This window comes from Halictus rubicundus, chromosome 15, assembly GCF_050948215.1.
Source record: "Halictus rubicundus isolate RS-2024b chromosome 15, iyHalRubi1_principal, whole genome shotgun sequence".
Lineage (NCBI taxonomy): Eukaryota > Metazoa > Arthropoda > Insecta > Hymenoptera > Halictidae > Halictus > Halictus rubicundus.
Window position 1 is genome coordinate 7053502 of NC_135163.1, and position 21393 is coordinate 7074894.

The window sequence follows — 21393 nt, forward strand, 5'->3', positions numbered from 1 at the left end:
CAGGGGTAGACTCTACTCCTTTACCTGCCTTTACCTGGTCTGTAACTCTACGTGGTAAAGGTTCTGTTTCATCCTAAAAGATGGCGTGGGTTCTGATCCCGGCTAAATCTGGGTATAGGTTCTGTTCCATGCTAAATCTGTATATAATCGATAGTGACAAAAGTGGAGGCAGAAAAACCCCGGGCGTGAGCATTCTCATATCTTCTCTGACTCTACTATGGAAAATATACCAGGAAGTGAGGTTAGTATTGTTTTCGTTTGAAGATACGAAACGCTATTTACGCTCGACTCTGAAATAAATTGTTAACGCAGTCTGTAAATAACAATGTTTTATAATATGTGTTAGTTTACGTTCGATCAATAATGTTGGTTTGTCGATATTGAAATGCAGAATCAACAAATGCCTCATCCAATGCCTCCAATGATGAATATGCCACCAAACAGTAACCACGGAGTTCCTCCAGGAATGGAGCCACCTAAAATTTTACCTAGTTTATTAAGCTTGAAGGTCAGTCCACCCAGCGAATTACAAAATCAAAATTCAGTGGACGACGGAGGAAGAGAAGCGGATGGTGATTCGATGAAATTACCTGCAGCTTTAGAACAGGCTCTAGCTTTCAAAACTGAGAGAGCTAAAGAGGTAGGAGCAGATCCTAACGATATAGTTTCATTAGAAAAATCATCTAATCACGAAACTGTAGGGGAAGAGGTAACACAATTAGATGACGTAATAGTTGAACCTGAATCGACAACAGAAAAAACAGACTCTAAGGCTAACAAAACTAAAAAGAAGAAGAAGAAAAAAAGGAAGAAGCACAATATAAACAAAGAGTCCGAAAATAAAAAGGATGATATAGAAAACTCCAAGCCCAAAGACCATATGCCAGAGATCGAGTACATTCAGGAGATTCCAAGTATCAACGATTTGGAACCAATGTACCGCCAATTCGCTAGAATTTTCGAAGCATTTAAACTAACCGAACCTGAACCAAAATCTGCAGAAGCAGACAAGGGTGAACCAATAGGACAGTATCCTCCGGTAACAAATTTACAAACAACAGGAACCATACCCAGTAAGGTGCCACCTTTGGATGATTTCGACGACGACGCGAATCAACAACAACAGCAGCAGGGAACAGGAGAGAACGGTGCACCACGTCTCTCGAAAAGAAAATTAAAGAGGCTAACGCGTTTGAGCGTGGCGGAACTGAAGCAACTGGTGGGACGTCCTGATGTTGTCGAGATGCACGACGTTACAGCTAGGGACCCGAAACTTCTTGTACAATTGAAAGCCCATCGCAACACGGTACCCGTGCCGAGACACTGGTGTTTTAAACGTAAATACCTTCAGGGTAAACGTGGTATCGAGAAGCCTCCTTTCGACTTACCAGATTTCATAAAGCGTACAGGTATCACAGAGATGAGAGCGAGTCTTCAAGAACGAGACGACACGCGTACACTGAAAGCTAAAATGAGGGAAAGAGCTAGGCCGAAGCTTGGTAAAATAGACATTGACTACCAGAAGTTGCACGACGCGTTCTTCAAGTGGCAAACGAAGCCTCGTATGACTATTCACGGTGATCTATATTACGAGGGCAAAGAATTCGAAACCCGTTTGAAGGAGAAGAAACCCGGAGAACTATCCGACGAATTGCGCACCGCACTTGGTATGCCGGTGGGACCGAATTGTCATAAAGTACCACCGCCGTGGTTGATCGCCATGCAACGTTACGGTCCGCCGCCGAGTTATCCTAACTTAAAAATACCCGGTTTGAATGCGCCGATACCGGAAGGATGCGCGTTCGGGTACCACGCCGGTGGCTGGGGAAAGCCGCCCGTTGACGAAACAGGTCGGCCTTTGTACGGAGACGTGTTCGGGATCTCTCGAGCACCGGGTGGAGATGCCATGGACGAGGAGATCGACAGAGGGATGTGGGGCGAACCTGAATCAGAATCCTCTGGAGACGAGGACGAGGACGAGGACGCGGAGGAAGGTGGAGAAGGCGAGGGAGAAGGAAAGGACGCGGACGGAGATGCTAGTGGATTGGTTACACCCGGCGCGGAAGGTTTGATCACGCCAAGTGGAATCACATCGATCCCCGCGGGCCTGGAGACACCGGAAACGATAGAGTTAAGGAAGAAGAAGATCGAGAGCGAAATGGAAGGAGGAGACACGCCTGCTTTGTACACAGTTCTGCAAGAACGACGAACAGAGGGTCTAGGAGCTAGCATGATGGGTAGCACGCATGTATACGATATGACCGGTGCAGCAGGAGGTCAAGCACCACCATCTGTGATTGCCGCACGTCGTGGAGTCAGTGGGACAACGTCCGATGGAAGAACAGAGAAAGATGGGGCCGTTGAACTGGCTTTGGATCCAAGCGAACTGGATCTAGACTCCGAAGCGATGGCCTCCCGGTACGAAGAAACTATGCGGTCGCGACAGGCTCATTTGAGGAGAGAAGACTTATCGGACATGCTTCAGGATCATGTGCAACGACAGAAAGTAAGTGCACGCGTATCGGGCTTGGACAGATTTGATTTTCAAAGAAATAATGAACTATTATTAATCCTTTGCACTTGGAGCTGTTTTGACTCCAAAATCAAATATTTTTTTCAATCTCTAAATTCAATTTGCAGTCTAGCAATTTTTTAGTGACGCATTAGAGTGACTATTTGAGTGTTAAGGATTAATTAAAATAAATAATTTGACATAGGTTGTGTTGAAATTGCATTAAGTTGATCATGTTAACGTAACTCACTTTTTTTTGCAGAGCAAACGCAAACGGCAACAAGGTCAAGACTCGAAAGCTTCTAAGAAGTATAAAGAATTTAAATTTTAAACTTATCAAATACGCGCATTATGAGAATAAAAGTAGGAGTAAATGTTTACTCGACGGAGAGAAGGAACTTAATTTAATGTTGAGTTTTCTTTACACCTAAATGTAATATACTGGGTGTGTCACTCAGCCGTACTACCTAAATTTATTCGTAGCTTACTTGTTGCATCAAAAAATGTTTCAAGCAAAAGTTAGTAGATATTAACTGGTACATACAATGTGATAATTAGTTTTTTTATATTTCACTTTTTTATCGAGATACGAAGGCGACCTTGAGTTTTTGTTTCATAATGTGTAGTATTTAAATATGCAGTTTGAAAGAATATTGAATGCTAAGTAAAAGAGTATTAAGGTATGTGGTGTGAAAAAGTAAGAATTACGTTTCGCTTCGTATCACCCGATTCGCACATTTAAATGCCTCACAGTATAATACAAAAACTCACCTTTATATCTCGATGAAATATCAAGGCATCAAAAAACTAACGATCACATTGCACCTCTTGTTTGTTATATAGGAAATTTTGCCGGAAACTTTTTGTTATGCAACGAGTAGGTTACGAGTAAATTCATGTGATACAGTTCAGACTCGCCCAGTATTGTTCGACGTCAAAAAATACCGAGCGTCATTCGGATAGTTTTTATTCAAAAATAGTTAAATGTTGGAACATCTGTGTGTACCTTTTTCATTTTTTTATACAATATGCTTTTTCTCTAAAAGCACGGGAAGTGTAAATTTATATAAGGAAAATGTCATAAGTGGATACGATAAATAATACAACAACAATAAAAGGCATGGAAGAGATATCGCGATTGTGAATCTACTGATAGCGCTACCAATATCCAACCAACTTCCTTGAGGAGTAACACAGTATACGAGTGGTAATGACAGGCAATCTCCTAGCAAGAGTACTGCCAAGAAAATGTTCGATGATCCTATTATGTGACTGGCGCATCCAACCAACATTAAAGGTACGCTAATCTTGAAAAGTATTAACGAGAACATCACGAACGGCGAGAACACTGTGACAAAGTGACGGGTCCAGGATGGGTTGAACGAGCTGATACTCGCCATGTTGCCAGTCCCAAAAAAGCTCAATAATGTATATAACATCTGTAGCATGTAGTTCAGGATGTACAATAGCGAGATAATAATTAAATCATTTCAATGCGATTACATGATTCTTCCTCTACTTCAAGAAAAGGATACAATGATCGCTGCCTTCAGTAATTCTTCCACTGTTATAGATGAATCGGTTCTTCGGTAATACTGACTAGAATATTTATTATTTCGAGGCCAATTAGACAAATGCACTCCGAGCAGTATGAAAAACAGTGGTTCGTAAGATGCCGATAATAAAACAAGCGGACAGAAAAAGCCCACGACTACTTCGTGTATTCTCGTTTTGAATTCCGTCGAAGTTGCGCAAATATGTAACGGCGTTATGAATAAGAGCAGCCATGATATCCAACTTCTGCCATCTATGAATTCTAAGTATATCAAACCGGTGATTATTAGTCGGAAAATTTCCGCTACTTTTCTGGAATGTGACTTGATTTTGAAAATTACCAGTACATTCATAAGGCATATACTGGAAAGTCTGAAAAATGAGAAGTGTATATTAAGTTTACTAAGAAAAAAGACAATATTGTAACATTTATTAATACTTACACAATGTAAACTCGGGGATGGGGTTCTACAACAGGTAACAATGGAAAAGCTGCTAGGAATAAAGCGGTCCAAAACAAATACGGAGCATCTTTCATCAAGATTTTCTGTATAATTGCAGTGCATATCATTCCTATACTTAAAACGGACCTGTACGTTAATCCCATGAACATTGTTGCTAATAATAATATTATTCCTGTAATCTCCGACCACAAACGGGTATCATTCTCAATTCTTAAATTTATTGAATTCCGAATTATGCTTCTAATAGCTAACCAAAGGGATGTTATAGCTATAGTTGCATAACAGGGTGGTCTCCAGTTTCTGCAGTCTGAAACTATTTAAATTTTGTGAAGATTCATGGTCATTTCAAATAATTATTTATAAATAGACAGTGGATTTTATGTATTTATGAGAAAAATTAGTAGAAGGAATTCAAAACAGTGGAAAGATTAAAAAGATTAGAGGAGATTGACATGTAATTTTCAATTTTTTAAAGAAACAAATTCCTAAGTGGCTCCTGTGTCTTGCAATTGCTGCAGAAAATTTTGATATTGCATAAAGATCCGTAGTCTATTTAAAAGTAGTAAATAGATATTGTACCTTTATAGAGAACGAATATGATGACTAGAATGCACACAAGTGCAATATCTGCGACTAATAAAATAACACGATTGATATGCGATCGTTCAGTTCCAGCTATTTTGAGAAACAATAGCACTATCCACCCTAACCACATTGTGGATAAATATATTAATAACCGTGATCTTTGGTATTGACGGAAATATAATAACGATTCTTTAGCTAGCTTAATGGTGTTGATTGTTTCATCAAACCTTTTTCTTAAATTATTTGTTTCAAGGCGCTTCTCTAAAGCAGAGATTTTGTTGTACAGTTGTGTTACTCTCTGATCCATGAGACTGCTATCTTCGCAGATAATTTCACGATTTGCTTTCACTTGGTGAGTCAATTGTTTCAAATTACTTAGTAAAGCATCATTTGTATATTCCAGATTTGAGGCATTTAAATATTGCCATGGTAAAACACCCTGGAAAGATGTATATAGAAAGATACATTAACAAGAGTACAAGAGTAATTTCACAATTAATTCAATACTAATACACACTTCGCTATTAGTAGGAACAGATGCACCAATCAAATTAGATATCAGCGGCGTAATATCTATTTGTTCTACATCCTGTCTAGAATTAAAATGATCAATTCCAGCTCCCCAAGCAACTAACGGAGTTTCTGTTTCATCTATGGAACCACTTCCATGTGATCCCCAATCAGTCATTCCATGATCAGCTGTGAAAATGTATGCTGTGGCATTATCTTTAAAAACACTCTCTGTCATTTGTACAACTTCCTCTATTTTCCGATCAACATAGTTCATGTTGTCAGTGTATTCTCTGCATTCAAATTGAATTCCAAACTAATGAAATTACAAAATATCATTTCTCCATTGAACTTGTATGATAATAATCTGTGCCTAGAATCTATATCTAGATACCTAGAATGAGGTTTCGCTGCATGACCTGTAGTATCGCATCCGAGAAGATGTAGGAACAGGATAATACGATCCGAATGTTTCACTTTGTCAGCTTCTCCCCGAAGCCATTCCATGTACTTGTCGAATACCCAGGCATCTAAACGCCAAATTTGTCCCTTCATTATGTCAAAATCCTGCCACTCGGGTGGATAGCTCTCTCCTCGTATGTTTTCTTTTGCACCTGTTTTCAATCAATTATATACGTCTCAGAACATGTCTCTGTCGTTAAGCAGTGCACGACTGTACTTTAACATTTACAACACCTTTTGTAAAGATAGGTACAACATCAGGACTTCCCCATGCCCATGAAAGACGGCTTCGATTAAAAACAGAGTCAAAGTCAACAGGATTCTCTTTCCAACCTTTAAAAATGGCGCTCGGATCTTCGTATAATCCAGCACAAATTGCGACAATACCTGGCCTCGATTCCGTGGGCATACGTGTATGAGACACACCCCAAACACCTTTATTTACCATGACGTGTCTGTAATTAAATTCATTATGTAAATTCGAATTAAAATACAGTTTAAACATGCAATTTATTAAAATGGAATCACTTGAGGAAGTTTGGCGGAGCCTCGATGAATGTTCTGAATCTTAAACCGTCAGCCACAAATAAAACTAATCTTTTTGCCGGCGCATTTTCCAAAACCTCTACGCTTGGTAAGTCTTGTACAATAGGCGAATGGAAATTCACGTCGAGCACACCCCATAGAATAATTGAATGCATCACAAAACCCCATGTTACAAATGCGTAATTGTTGCTCATTCTATCGACAGATTTAATACTGTTTCGATCAAGGTAATGATTCACGATTATCTCAAAGAAATGAATGGTGCCACGAAACTATATACGAATTTTACTATCAAGACTTATCAACGTGCGTGAAGTTAGTGTCGGTACTCGTTTATATACATAATGTTCGTACAGGGTGTTTCGCTATTAAAGATACAACTGGAAAAGTTACTAAGCCGAAAACATATATAGAATAAAATGTTATGCGGGTTCATTTAAAAAAAATTCAAAGTATATATTAACGCAAGTAGAAATGGTAATTTATGAAAAGACGCGTCGGCCCAACCTAATTCAATTGCAAGCGTATTTCATGACGTTAAAAATTCACGTTTCTCGAGAACGATACATCATACGATAAATTACATTTTAAATTTTTAGGTGTGTGCACTTATAATAAAATTTCGAACACGCTGATACAGTCGGTTGATCTTATCATGAGAAATCTTGTATAATGTTGGATATCGATTAAATTTGTTTAACATAATTTGCGATAACCAAACAGAAAAGTGCACGGAACGTGCGTGGCTTATGCCATCGATCTCTTTTAGTTTTGTATGTAAAATAACAATAGTGTATATAGATCGCGTAGACAGCATGACCTCTCTATCGTATCATGATGGCCGTCTACTAAAGTACACTCTGAAGTAATTTCAGAGGTGAGGTATTGGCTTTCAAATATAGAATACAGCATGAAATCGAGATTTTCCGTGGTGACATCCACTGCATACACAACCCCTTGCAATAATATCGGATTCGTTGTATTTTACGCAACGAAAACAATTAATGTACTTAGTTCTAGTACACAAACATTACTATACCTGTTCATGTGCACGTAATAATTTTTCAGATTATTTCGAATGTGACACGTGCGACTTTTTAAACGGAGGTAGTGTGAAAACATTAAGTGAAAATGGTAGTGGGTGTTTTTCCGGCTCTCAAATTGGGAGTGTTGTTTGTTAAACAAATTAGTAAACCAATAGCGAAATTTCTTGTTAGTCAAGCGAAAAATCATCCTGTATTTAGAACATATTTTATCATACCTCCGGCGCAGTGTAAGTAACAACGTTTTTTAAGAAAATACATGTCATTTTTATCGTGATGTAATCGATCTATATTGATGTCATTGTCAAAAATAGTTATTAAGCGGTTCATAATCGTATTGTCAAACAATCTCTAATTTTAACTCAATTACAGTTTATCACTGGGCCGAAGTAAAAGCTAAAATGTATGTAATGAACCTTGGTAAACCCACGAAGGTTGCTAAGCTGAACGAAGCTATGGCAATAGAATTAGGAGCAAATCTGATGGGCGAAGTACTCATTTTCAGTGTTGCTGGTGGTTGCTTAGTATTAGAGTATAATCGTCAAGCGACAAAAGAAGCTAAAAGAGAGGAAGCACGCATCGAACAAGTACAAAAATTTACTGATGATATTGAAAAGTTGAATACAATTACGTCTCAACAAAAAGCCGAGATACGGTATTTACAAGAAGCTATCGAATCTTTATCGAACTATACAAAACACAAATTGCCACCAAAACCTATAACACCAGAAACTAGCAATTCAACTGGCCAATTGAATGAGAAACAAAATACAAATACAAACACAAGTATGATAATGCAGAATAATGAACAGTCATTAGTCGAGAAAGCTATAGTATATTATCAGAACGATGTAAGAGCAGACAAACTCAAGTAACTATAATTTTATAACTTTATAAACAAATGTGATAGTATACGCATAATATGGTAAAAGCAACAAATAACAAATACATTCATAATGCTGCAGTGTACATAAAAAATATTTTCCATAGTACATACAGCAAAAGATTTTGTATATAATTGAAAGCACAGTTTCAACAAGTTCAGAAAATCTTTAATATTTTCTACTTACATTTTTACATATGTGATTTCTTTTTTTATTGTCGACAATATTTGAAACTGAATATATTTTTTTAGAAAACCTTATGCAATAGGTAAAACGTTCTGAAATTCTGTTATTTAAAACAATCATCTACTTATATTTTATTTATAGCTCTGCTACTTTACTTAAAGTCATCTCATTTGTAATATATTTATATATATATACATATATATATATAAAGTACAATAATAATGTTGATATTAGCAATAATGTGTTTTAATTCTTGGTACTGTGTACGTTCACAACAATCTTTCAATTCAAATTTATTCCTTCCTTTAACATTTTTTGCAATGTGTGAATTCTTGACTCCAAGCTTTCAAAATCAGTTTCTACAAGGAAATTCTCTTAATTCTATGAAGAGGAATGTATTGTTGTCATTAATACTAACTTGAATCCTTCGCCCTACTACGTGTTTTCACATTACGAGAAGGAGAACTGCGAATTCTAAGTGATTCCACTGAACTGCCTACACACATTAACGTTTCAAATACTAAATTCTTCTTCAAATAAGAATAATATTTTCATGTTTATTAATACCTGGTGACAAACTAGATCTAGAAGTTTTAACATGACTAGATATGGAAGAAGAACGACTTCTGCTTTGTCTAGAATTTGTATAATTTGTTCGTATAGAAGAAGAGCGGCTATGACGTTTCAATGCAGGTCTACCGTCTCCAGGTTTTCTACCAGCAGATGCAGTAAGTTGTTGTACTTTCGACAGCAGGGCTGCATTCTCAGCCTTCAGTTTCTGAATTTGTATTCGAAAAGACGCGCGTTCTTTTGCTACGCTGTTCTCTAAAGACTTGATAGACCCTAATATGCGCCTTAAACCTTTTCCTGAACATTAAAAATATGAATGATTCGTTCAAAAAATTAACGTACGTTAAATTACCTCCATTCAAAAGTCTTTGATTTTCTTGAACTAGTTTTTGATTGGCAATTGTTAGGTGTTCAATACGTTTATGGAGATGTTTGTTCGCTCCTGTGTGCTGTAACTTTTCAATTTCGACTTGTAATCTCTTAATAGTAGCTTGTAGTATTATAGGATCAGGTAGACCACAGTACTCCAAAGGCAATGGATAATGAATTCTTGAAAAATGTCAGGTTTTGTGGAGTAATGCGTTTTGTAAAGGTTTCGCAAAATCTACTAAAGCCATACATACCGGTCGAACTCTACCGTGTAAGTTAGTATAAGGTACCGACGATTGTTTGTCGCATTACTCAAACTTGAGCAGGAATTACGTTCAAGTCTACGCATACGTAAGAGTTCTAGATCTTCGAACGTGAGGAGATCCAAGGTTATAGATTCGCTAGTCTGCAATTCGGTTTTTCTTTTAAGTTCGTTCACTTTATATAACCTTTAGAGGGCCGGTACTTTTCCATTGACAACTTGAATTTTCTTTGTGAAAAATTTATGTACATATATATATACGACCAACATGTCACAGAAAATTGCCAAGTTTGTACCAGGCCACTCCGGCCCTTTAGAGGTTAAACAACTAGGTTGTAACTTTTACTTTCAATAATCCAGATTGCAGCATAGCAATGAATACATCGAAATGCTTGTAATTGCCGGTTTTGTGTGTCAAATTTTCGATATCTTAAAAATTGAAAAAATTTCATAACCTCAAAATCACAAAGCGTTTTATATAAACCACAAGAGACTTAATTAACAAACATGCAGCTTCGTAAGAGGACTGCCAATTTTCGCCGGTGTGTTTATCGGTGACAGTGAGCTCCAAGTTTTTCTGGCATCCTTTGAAAGCTGTCACTTTCGTCTTGACAATGTATTCTCTACCATTTTTGAACGCGTAAGTTGTCACTAACGACGGACCAACTTCGTTCATACTTAAAACCGAGCATTACCAATGCGGCAATGAGTGCCAGAGGCGAAAGAACGCTAGCAAAAAGGATACATATTTCTCTACTATCTGTCTGCCACTATTTTGGTACTTTCAACCTAACTTTACCTAACCTTACTCTTTATCTACAGTCGCTACTCTTTGCTGGTTAGGTCTAGAGGTTCGATACAATGAGAGTTTTTAACAACAACAACGTGGCAGACAGATAATAGGCAAGGTTCCCATTTGATGCAATAAAAGAAACAAATCAGCGTACTTTTTGAAATTTCACACTGATTTACGTAACATCGGTAAATACACATCCAACGCAAGCACGCATCGTTCGCGAAACATCAACTTGGTTGGTTGCAGATAGGTTGATGCGTAGCTGTCAATGACATCACGATGTTCTATTAGTCGAAGGATGATCCTGATTTATACTCCAACAAGTAGTTAAACCGCGAAAATGTGGTCCTTCTTTGCGCGAGACCCTACCAAAGACTTTCCGTATGAAATCGGTGAACAAGTTCCCGGTTTGGATGACAAAAACATTTGGACACTGTACAGAGCGAAAAAAAAGGTATTATAACCTGACGCGGTAAAATATTAAATTACTATTACATTGCGGATCTTGTGCTCTTTTATACCACCTATAAGTGTTTCGACCCGGTGAAACACTAGCTCCAGCAAATAAACGTTTTTTTTAAATAAGGCAATCGTTTAACAACATAACCTTTTTCACGTTGATTTTCAAGAAAGTTCAGGAACATCAGAATTTCGAAAATGTTTGATGTTTTTTTCAAATATTTATGTTAGTTCATGTTCTGTCAGTTTTGTAAAATCTATTTTCTATAAATTTTTCATGCAGGGTTCCACAGGTGGTGAAGATGTCTCCGTGTTTGTCTTCGAGTCCAAAAATGGTAACGAGCACCTTCTAAGCTTAGCGCGTGCAGCAGTGAAAAGATTGAAAACTCTTAGGCATCCTAGTATACTTGCGTATCTAGACAGCCTTGAGGTATAATCATAGAACATAAGAATGCCATTCCACGTTTAATAGATGTGTTAACAGTTTTGTTTTCTTCCAGACTGATAAAATGGTGTATTTAGCAACCGAACGAGTGGAGCCTCTGTACAATCGTTTAACTAGAAAATCAGAAAGTGACGAAGAATCGAAAAGGGAGCTATATTTTTCTTGGGGAATATTTCAAATTACGGTATGTACTCTAACAGATAAAGTAGTTATCTCAATGTTGCAAAGTACAGAATTAATTTTGTATTGTTGGCAGAGGGCATTGAACTTCTTAAATAATGACGGTAATTTGAGACATAACAATGTCAATTTATGGACAGTTTTTGTAAACGAGGAGAGCGGAGAATGGAAACTAGGAGGAGTTGAATATATGACAACGGTAGATGCTGTGTACAGTACTCTGCCATCAACATTCCAAGCATACTACCCTCCTGACACTATAGAAAATGTAAAGCCAGCCACTAAATGGTAAAGATTATTTATTTGGAGAAATTAATATAAGTTTCAATAGAACTACATTATTTTTGTTTGTAGCTAACTTATTTAACGTATAAAACATTGACAATGTAAATTCTCTTGTTTGGTAAATAATGAAAAATAGTTGTTTTCCTATCAAAACTTACATTACGATACTAGCTTTTCTATATGTAAACATTTAGGTTTATTGTTAACGCTATGAAACTGATGAATAAATAAAAAAACAGCTCGGTTGACATGTGGGGACTTGGATGCCTGATCTGGGAGACATATAATGGTTCACTGAATACAAGTACACAACTTAAAAACACAGATAAAGTAAGAATCGAAAAGAAAACCGACAATCAAAGCCTGGATCGTAAAGCTATAAACGCAAATTTTAATTTCAGATTCCAAAGCAATTGCAAACAGTGTATCGGGAATTGACTAGTGGCAACCCAGAAGGAAGACCAAATCCTGCTGATGTGATAGCACGTTGTCGCAGCAATGGAGGATTTTTTAAGAATAACCTTGTAGATGCGCTTCTATTTCTAGAAGAAATTCAAATGAAAGAGAGCGGGGAGAAGGGTCGTTTCTTTTCTCAACTTGCTGCTCGACTAGAATCGTTTCCGGACGGCGTTGGTAGATATAAAATTTTACCGCAGTTACTGGCTGCCTTTGAGTTCGGCGATGCCGGAAGCGCTGTGTTACCACCTCTTTTACAACTCGGTTGCCAGCTACCCGACGCCGAGTATCAGAAAAGAGTTGTACCGTGTGTAGTAAAACTGTTCGCATCGAACGAAAGAGCAACGAGATTGAGATTGTTACAGCAGTTGGACAGATTCGTTGACCATTTACAACCGGCAACTGTTAACGAAGCTATCTTCCCACAGGTTATTGCCAGTCTCTTTTTATCATGAAAAAATACAAAATACTAGAAATTCATTCTAATATTGACCATTACAGGTAGCCAGAGGTTTTTTAGATATGAACCCTGCGATCAGGGAACAAACGATCAAATCCGTTGTACATTTAGCACCGAAATTAGACTACAACAATCTCAATGTGGAAACATTGAGATATTTTGCTAAACTTCAATCCAAGGATGAACATGGCGGCATACGTACTAATACCACAGTTTGTTTAGGAAAAATTGCTCAACATCTGCATCCTCAAATTAGACAAAAGGTACCAAGGTTTAATTTCTGTGTCGCGAACCAATCTAATCGACGTTGAATTATTACAGGTATTGATTGGCGCGTTTATAAGAGGTACAAGAGATTCGTTTCCACCGGCTAGAACAGCGGGTATTCTAGCATTGGCCGCGACTCAACAATACTTTTTGCTACAAGAAGTTGCGAATCGTATTTTACCAGCTTTGTGCCCACTCACCACGGACGTGGACAAAGGGGTGCGAGATAACGCGTTTAGAACTATCCGAGGATTTCTATCAAAGCTCGAGAGAGTATCGGAGGATCCTGGGCTGCGAGAGTCTATGGGTACTTACATGAAAATTCAAAGGGTATAGCCGGATAAGGTGGTCAAACGTGACTCCAAACCAAATTGATCCCTTATCATGCAACCATTTTGAGCATCTTATCCGGTCACATCCTCTATGCATAGAATCATTGATGTCTAATCAAAATGAAATAATTGTATTTTAGAGGCGGACGTGAATACAGCAACGCCTAGTCTTAGTAACGCGGCTGCAACGTGGGCAGGATGGGCTGTAACAGCAGTCACAGCGAAATTTTATCGCAGCCAATCGGACACACCGAAATCATCGAATCCTCATAACACGTCGAGAATCTTATTAAATAAACCCGCGTCTCTGGGTATTTATGATTCAGAATTTCTTTGTGCGGTGTACTTGATCTGTAGACATTATCGTAACGCACGAATGAATTATAGAACAAGCCAGCAGTTCCCAGAGCAGTGCTAGTACAACTGCCACAACAAGCAGCGCGACAAGTATAACGTCATTGGACCACGATCACGAGCATGATCTACAAAATGCTGCGAATACTAATTCGGACTGCGACTGGGACTGTTCGGATGCCGACAACTGGGGCGACATGGAGCAACAACCTTCTACAATCTCAACGCTCGGCACACACAATTCTTCACCATCGTCACATTCACCTAAAGCGAACGATCAGTGGACGAACCTGGAGGAAGAACCGGTTTGTCCTCTTTAGATATGCATTCTTTCCACTTTCAAAAAGGAATAAAATTCAAATGTTATTTTTAGGAGGAAGAAGCAGCACAAGCTATAGAAGACAAGAATGAATCTTCCGAGGTAGTTTGGGAAGACTCAGAATTTCAACCCTTGGACGATTTTCAACCACTAGAACAACCAGGTATAATTTTACCGACAAATTTTAACATGGTTTACGCAATGATATATACTTGTGATGATTAATATAATTTTTTCTCGTAAGGAAATGCCGAAAACGTGCTTAGCGGAAATAATAAATTAGAAGAAGCTAGAAGGAAACGAGAAGAACGAAAACTAGCCAGACAAAGGCAAATGGAAGCAAAAAGAGCAGTGAAATTAAGAACCGGTCTCACCGCAAAGAGGATCTAATCTAAAAATGCCATAATTCTTGAACTGCAATCAAGTAACATGGAATAAGGTTTTAATTAGAGACTTAAATATGATGAAAGTGAGATTAGTTTCTTTCTTATTAATGATTAATAATTCTGAATTGTCTTTGCAACATTATTTATTGTAAGTTCTTGAGAAATATTATACATCTTTTCAATAAAATATAATCACATATTATTTTTATAACCTGTTTCATTCATCGTTCTTATACAAAATATGAATATTCGTTGGAAGCGATCAAAACAAGGTTCAAAACTAATCTCAACATTTTATAAAAATAATAGAAGCCTGTTTCTTTATTTCTGTCTTTACATTAGGATATGCAAATCTTTCAAATCGCAACAATTTTTTAAAAGATTTCGCTTATTGTCATAAGTGAGACTGTTCTGCAGCACTTTCGTTAGAAAATCTCAAATTGAGACTGTTGGCATTGTTGGGCTCACATTTGAACTCTAGACTCTCGTAAAATGGTATCAGCTGATCTTTACATTCCAGCGATATTTTGTAACATCGTAAGTAACGTGCTAACTGCACTATTATTGTTACTATTAACTTCCCTAGGTGCTTACCTCGATATTTGTAATTCACGACTACGTCTTGCAGAGTCCCCCTCTGTAATAGGTTTCCCGCTTCAGTTACATAATAGTTATACAAAAGAAAATAATAAAAACGCATTACACGTACCAAACCACAATTGTGAATAAATTTTAATTCCACGACCAAGGTTGCACTTGCAACTACTTTTCCAGTGCTCAAATCTTCTACCACAACTATGTAATAGGTACCGGTACTTTTCATCGTATGAAAACGTTCTGCACATTTAAAAACAACATTAAAGATGTCCACATATTCGGATTACTTACTCATAAGACTTCAATTCCAAGGTGCTTACTTAGAAACTGTTCTTTGCTAATCATTCCAACTTCAGTTAATTGAGATAACAGTAGAAGGAAACCTGTTAATAGAACGGAATAAAATGAACAATCTCAATTGAATATTTTTAATATTGAGATATTTGAAAATTTATGTACCCCTATCATAATCACCAGATTTTAAAGGTCTAATTAAGAAACCCTCAATCTGGGAAAGTGGCAATCGTTCCAATACAGTTGCATTGAACAATTCTGTGTCTGTATCACTAGCATTTGAACCCTGGAAAAGAACTGCTAATATATGATTTGTAAAATTGGCGCAACAAGAAAATTGTAAATCCACAAGTGTCGCTAATTTGCTAACATATTGTCCTGATCCTGTTGACACCATTCTCAACTACAAATCACTTATTAGAAAAATTGAATTCGATTAACGTTCATTCGAATTTGAATAAAAAATATACACAACCTGTATATTATTCATAGCAGTCGTAGGCACAATTCCAGATTCGCACTTAAAAAATGATTCCAATTCGATTCTTGTATCTTCCGCGCTCGTCCAGGATCTCGTTATATATAGAATTCTCTACGGATACTTTGACTGGTATCTTTGAGTGGTATAAAACGGAACTTACACGTTACTGACGTGAGTTATCTGATGTTTTCACAGACAATAGACAGATATCGTTGGCATTGAAATTCTATTTTTTCTTTATCAATGCAAACAATTAACAATACATGATTAAATACGAACTAACAATCCAGGACTGTATCAGACTGACTTGAACTTCACCTTGGTTTTGTCATTCGCGGATGCTGAAAACCGGGACTCTTATCTATGAAACAATGTTTTATGGTGTACATACCGTCAACACGTACATGGGGGGGGGGGGGATGTACGTATACTATACTTATACCTCGTCTGTGATTATGAATCAAAAATTAATATTTTCAAGTGAATATATTTATTGAGAAGAATGGATCAGTGTTCTTCAAATAGATATAAAAAATAATATAGAAGGAAATTTGAGCATTGAAGGCTTTTTAAATAAACCGCTACTAGGTAGACGATAATGGCGCCGTTCGCGGCAAAATTTTGAAGCTCGAGCAAACGTCCGTACAGCGCCACTTCACATGATGGTAAAATACACAAACAGATAATCGAATATTACCGACTGTCGGTAATATGTTACCCACAGACGAGGTGTAGGAATTTACCAACCACCCAATCACCGACGAAGTAGTTACCCCCTGTGCTGAACAAATTCATTTAATTTCAATCGACCAGCCGTCAAAGAATTAACCCTTTGCACTCGGCGCTATTTTCATTCTAAAACTAAATTTTTCTTCCGTCTTAGAATATTTTCATTTTATTCATACGAAACTGATCCGATTTCCACATATAATATTTAAATGTTTAGTAATCTGTTAAATACAAATTTTGTAATGTAATAAATATTTTGTAAAATTTCTCGTAATTTCTTTGAAATAATGCCACATAATTTCTAGTGGTGCTTCAGAGTCACCACTCGAGTGCAAAGGGTTAATAAGAAATAAATAGTTGAAGTTGAATATAAAATGAAAATTAATTTGAACCAAAATTAAATAAATTTAATTTCTATCGCACGACACGAATTTAAATACAACGCAACAGTAAATTATTGCGAGAAGACAACACGATTCGAGAATAAATTGAAATTTGAAGTCAATGGGCACAGTATTAATTTTAATAAATATTAAGATAAATAATCTGGACTTCTATCGAATGATAAAACACAGAAAAATGGTACTCACCGCGTAAAGATCCTTGTGTGTTGCGTCGTATAATTTTTCTGCGTCTTGAAACGTCACGGTTGCAAGGACGGAGGGTCGTTCTCGGAGATATTCAAAAATACGTTCGTCCACTTTCACTTTCGTTATCAAAATGAAGTCGCGGTCGGATTATCGCGGCCGAGCGGTGGAGGGGGACAGGAGGCCCGAATAGTGGGCGCTTGTACAACATAATAGAACATCTGGTGACGATTGTTCCCGAGGATCGGCGATTGCCTCCGAATTGGGATCGGCGCAAAGGGGTGGCTCGACGATTGTTACGTCACCGCGTCCTCTAAATACGACGCACGACCGAGAACGCAGGTTCATAACAAAACTGTGGTAATCCGAAGGTAATCCGAAACAAAAACTCTGTGTTTCGGTTAATAATTGAAAGGAGCTTACCAAGAAGGTAAAGGTGGTTCCAGGGTGAACAAGGAAAGCATTGAAGGTCCCTTGGCCCGTCCCGAGCTAATCTAAAGTAAATTCAGACATAATTCATTGAAGTGTACAATTTTTTATAACTAGCAGCTCTTAAATTCTATTTTACAATGTTATCGCAAATTGTAAATTATGTGCAGCTATTAGCTCGATATTATTCTCTATTTGAAAGATACTAGAAGAGAGCAAAAATTACTCGACATATATACAATACTAACAAACATGCTTAATAACTAACGCACGAACTTAAGTCGAGCAATTATTGTGAGCAAAAAAAAAAGAACTAAGTCTAACAAGTCTCTGAATAATGACAGAGAAAAGAAAAATGGAGCACAAGGCTCAGATTTACGAAAAAAAAAAAAATGAAAGAAGTGAACCAGAGCAGAAGGCTCTGGTTCGAGGGTGACGCTACCAACTGGTCACAGCAGAAGGCTGTGACCCAAATCAACAAGCGAAACTGACAAAGTGATTCTAACACAATAATTGCTCGACAACTAATAATAACTTATAAATAATGTGAAGTCTTCGTACGATGCGTTGTCTTCATTCGATGAGAAATTTCTGCAACTGTTGTATTCAATCTGAAACAGACTAATAATGATTAGACACAAAACAATGGAGGAACAGCAAAGTATAAGAAGAGGACGAAACAAAGACAAAACGATGACCCCGTACACGAGTACGGCCTACCTAACATGCACAGGAGTGCAAATCTACCAGCTCACGAGTGCCAAGCTAACCCCGTACACGAGTACGGCCTACCTAATATGCACAAGAGTGCGAATCTAACCAGTTCACGAGAGCCAAGCTAACCCCGTACACGAGTACGGCCTACCTAATATGCACAAGAGTGCGAATCTAACCGGCTCAAGAGAGCCAAACTAACCCCGTACACGAGTACGGCCTACCTAATATGCACAAGAGTGCGAATCTAACCGGCTCAAGAGAGCCAAACTAGCCCCGTACACAAGTACGGCCTAACCGACAAGAAACTAAGAAGAGTAGATGAAGTCAGAACTTCAATCTACTGAGGTGGCGCTTCGGGTCGCCCCGGGTTCGCTAATACCCGTACTCACCCACGGCCCGGCCCGTGAGTGAGTCTCTGAGGGATCTCCATTCGGAGGAATACCAATTTTAAATCAGATAAATAAATTTTAGAATAGGAACTTTTGAAAGTTCAGAAGTAATTTTTAATTGGAAAGATGATCAATTTCAATCAAAAATAAATGTAACGAAATTAGGACGCAACAAACAACAAGCTAGGGACCTCCGATCGGAGGAATACCAATTTTATGTCAAAAATATAATATAATATAATATAATTTCAAAATACCAATTTTATGTCAAAAATATATTATAATATCATAAAATTTCAGAATACCAATTTTATGTCAAAAATATAATATAATATAATTTCAAGAAAAGAAACTTGTGAAAAATTCCGAATCAAATTCGAATTAAAAATACAGAAATAATAATTGACGGCGTTCGTTGAATAAACACGTATTCCAAAATAGAAAATGTATGTTTGTATTGTCACTTACCGGTTGCTGAAAGTTGACCAAGGTGAGCGGAGACGGCTTCCAGGAACCGTTGGTTGACCGCAGGACCAGGGTTGACCAGTGATGTCCACTGCAGCTCTGGAGGATCCCTGGACCACTCGAAGGTAGGCCAGGGCAGCTCTGGAGAACCTCTGGGTCAACTCGAAGGTCGTTCGGCCTTCTGGTCCCGGAGCACCTCCGCTCACTCCGGAGTGCGCACCACGACTGACGGACTGAGCGCCGAGATCAGGTGCGCGGTGCGCGGTGCGCAACTCCCCCACCCCAAACTAGCTTCGCCAGATCTCGATCGCCGCGATAGTAATTATTGATAATTTGTTATTTCTGGCTGCTTAATGGTTATAACAATTTCTTTTGGTAATGGTGTCAACAAGCACTCCCTTGACCGTCTTGCCATCTAATTTTTTAATAATAATAAGTAATAGAACTCAAGATACAGAATAACTTTTGAACCATGAATATTCGCACGCATTAAATTATCGAACACAATATACGGATAAAATTGATTATTTCTGGCTGTGTAATGTTTACATCATCTTCTTTTTCCAATGATGTCGACAAGCACCCCTTTGACCATGTCGTCACCTAATTTCTTAGAAAAGGTAGGTAATAGAATTCAAGGTGCAGATTCTGCACTGCAGAATAACTTTTAAACCATGAACATTCTGTAATATTATTACAGAATATTACCGATTGTTGGTAATATTTAGCTACCAGTTTGAGCATTTTGTCACTACGTAAAATAGCGCTGTACGGACACTTGACCGAAGCTTCGAGATTTTGCCATAAGCGACGCTGTAGATCTCTTTGAACTTGCATACAACAGAATCTATACGAGTTCGAATGTTTAAATAACAAAATTTAAATAACCATTCTTCAATTTTGACACTGGTAGTAATGAAAACACAATTAATTCGAATATATTAGTCCAATTTCTAATTGTAATTTTGTTATTATATTGCTTGAAATTAGTCCAAAGTTGTAAACCAATAGAACAGTTACATTCTGAACTGCAATCGTGAAAACTTTTCGATTCGATATATTTCGATATATTCTCGTAGACGACCGATTATATAATATTACTTCATGTCTGTTGGATGTCTAAATAGTTGGACTTGCCAGCTATCATTTTCGACCACATCTCGTTTCATAGATAGAAAGAGGTATTGTTTCAAATTTTCTTCTTAATCGCTAATATAATTTATAGATGTTCAAACGAGTTTAACGTAGAGAAATGAATATTTTAGTAATGCACGTATCTGTTTAAATCATAATAACTTTCAATAAAATACAGATCTATTCAACATGAACGTAAATGTAATTTTGAAAATTGTTCTAATGAATGAATGTAATAGATATCTTTATACAAGACACAAATTCTCATATATTTTATTATATATTTGTGTGATTTAATTCAGAAAGTTTCTTTATGAAAGAAATATTGTCTATTCATGTTGTAAAGGTTTTTGTAATAAGAATATCAATTCTACATATACATTTGTTAATGCCTGTTGATATTTAATCTACAGTGTGCTTGTCCACTGCAAAGCGTAACCATTAATAAACGATTTTTAGCCATGGCTGATGATGCAGCTGCGTCCCGGCGTATGAAATATCCATACACACTTTCTGCGAAACTGTCTCAGTTTCCATTCAAATTTTATTTCAATAGGCCAAACACCTGGGTGTTCAAATATTGGGTGTTTGCTGCAGTTGTATGTATACCTGTTTTCTATAAGATACAGAAACTCAGTAAGTATTTCATGTTAATAATATTCAATAGTATAATATCTTTGCAAAGATAGTTTTTACCATTTCTCCATTTTCATTATAGGTTTCAGCCCAGAGAATGTAAAGAAATGGGATGAAATCCATGAGAGGGAATTCTCAGGTGTAGCTCACCATTGAGCGATACCCACAACTACTTTAGTGTAATGTGTAACAGAAGTGTATGAAGGAAATACAGAAAATCTTTACAAATTAGGATTTGAATTAGTATTG

The 21393-nt window shown here is 37.3% G+C and overlaps 6 protein-coding genes and 1 long non-coding RNA gene across 12 annotated transcripts; 4 read left to right on the top strand and 3 right to left on the bottom strand.

Moving 5' to 3' along the window:
* The first annotated feature begins 102 nt into the window (after window positions 1–102).
* Sf3b2 (splicing factor 3B subunit 2) lies at window positions 103–3642 on the top strand. The gene is made up of 3 exons (XM_076800479.1): window positions 103–241; window positions 392–2506; window positions 2775–3642. The coding sequence occupies exons 1-3, from the start codon at window positions 218–220 to the stop codon at window positions 2841–2843; spliced, it is 2208 nt and encodes a 735-aa protein (XP_076656594.1). The 5' UTR covers window positions 103–217; the 3' UTR covers window positions 2844–3642.
* On the bottom strand, window positions 3463–10750 carry LOC143361233 (GPI ethanolamine phosphate transferase 1-like). 3 transcript variants are annotated; one of them, XM_076800473.1, is made up of 11 exons: window positions 10455–10750; window positions 10294–10376; window positions 9940–10091; window positions 9659–9865; window positions 6322–6542; window positions 6020–6239; window positions 5633–5918; window positions 5110–5554; window positions 4510–4843; window positions 4048–4438; window positions 3463–3951 (listed from the first exon to the last, which is right to left on the bottom strand). In XM_076800473.1, the coding sequence occupies exons 1-11, from the start codon at window positions 10621–10623 to the stop codon at window positions 3532–3534; spliced, it is 2928 nt and encodes a 975-aa protein (XP_076656588.1). In that variant the 5' UTR covers window positions 10624–10750; the 3' UTR covers window positions 3463–3531. The 3 variants fall into 3 exon arrangements, with proteins under 3 accessions (XP_076656588.1, XP_076656589.1, XP_076656590.1); XM_076800474.1 differs by lacking the exon at window positions 10294–10376 and having other exon boundaries at window positions 10455–10561; XM_076800475.1 differs by lacking the exons at window positions 9659–9865; window positions 9940–10091; window positions 10294–10376; window positions 10455–10750 and adding an exon at window positions 6616–6949.
* On the top strand, window positions 7372–8986 carry LOC143361240 (optic atrophy 3 protein homolog). Its single transcript, XM_076800483.1, has 3 exons — window positions 7372–7510; window positions 7702–7906; window positions 8049–8986. The coding sequence occupies exons 2-3, from the start codon at window positions 7765–7767 to the stop codon at window positions 8549–8551; spliced, it is 645 nt and encodes a 214-aa protein (XP_076656598.1). The 5' UTR covers window positions 7372–7510; window positions 7702–7764; the 3' UTR covers window positions 8552–8986.
* On the bottom strand, window positions 8966–9278 carry LOC143361244 (uncharacterized). Its single transcript, XR_013083428.1, has 2 exons — window positions 9165–9278; window positions 8966–9105 (listed from the first exon to the last, which is right to left on the bottom strand). It is a non-coding gene; the product is annotated as an uncharacterized LOC143361244 (long non-coding RNA).
* A 20-nt stretch (window positions 10751–10770) lies between the features above and the next one.
* Yata (N-terminal kinase-like protein yata) lies at window positions 10771–14888 on the top strand. 3 transcript variants are annotated; one of them, XM_076800478.1, is made up of 13 exons: window positions 10771–10850; window positions 10990–11197; window positions 11486–11632; window positions 11703–11831; window positions 11904–12115; window positions 12352–12442; window positions 12514–12996; window positions 13070–13291; window positions 13350–13602; window positions 13768–13938; window positions 14015–14286; window positions 14355–14463; window positions 14545–14888. In XM_076800478.1, exons 2-13 carry the CDS (start codon window positions 11084–11086, stop codon window positions 14688–14690), a joined length of 2349 nt encoding a protein of 782 aa, XP_076656593.1. In that variant the 5' UTR covers window positions 10771–10850; window positions 10990–11083; the 3' UTR covers window positions 14691–14888. The 3 variants fall into 3 exon arrangements, with proteins under 3 accessions (XP_076656593.1, XP_076656592.1, XP_076656591.1); XM_076800477.1 differs by having other exon boundaries at window positions 10795–10928; XM_076800476.1 differs by having other exon boundaries at window positions 10808–11197.
* Window positions 14812–16406, bottom strand: Gnpnat (glucosamine 6-phosphate N-acetyltransferase). 2 transcript variants are annotated; one of them, XM_076800486.1, is made up of 6 exons: window positions 16219–16406; window positions 16053–16169; window positions 15743–15863; window positions 15604–15666; window positions 15396–15523; window positions 14812–15323 (listed from the first exon to the last, which is right to left on the bottom strand). In XM_076800486.1, exons 2-6 carry the CDS (start codon window positions 16065–16067, stop codon window positions 15081–15083), a joined length of 570 nt encoding a protein of 189 aa, XP_076656601.1. In that variant the 5' UTR covers window positions 16068–16169; window positions 16219–16406; the 3' UTR covers window positions 14812–15080. The 2 variants fall into 2 exon arrangements, with proteins under 2 accessions (XP_076656601.1, XP_076656600.1); XM_076800485.1 differs by having other exon boundaries at window positions 16053–16406.
* A 4016-nt stretch (window positions 16407–20422) lies between these two features.
* Window positions 20423–21375, top strand: Roh (reduction of Rh1). The gene is made up of 3 exons (XM_076800488.1): window positions 20423–20555; window positions 20968–21144; window positions 21227–21375. The coding sequence occupies exons 2-3, from the start codon at window positions 20970–20972 to the stop codon at window positions 21298–21300; spliced, it is 249 nt and encodes an 82-aa protein (XP_076656603.1). The 5' UTR covers window positions 20423–20555; window positions 20968–20969; the 3' UTR covers window positions 21301–21375.
* The last annotated feature ends 18 nt before the right edge of the window (window positions 21376–21393 follow it).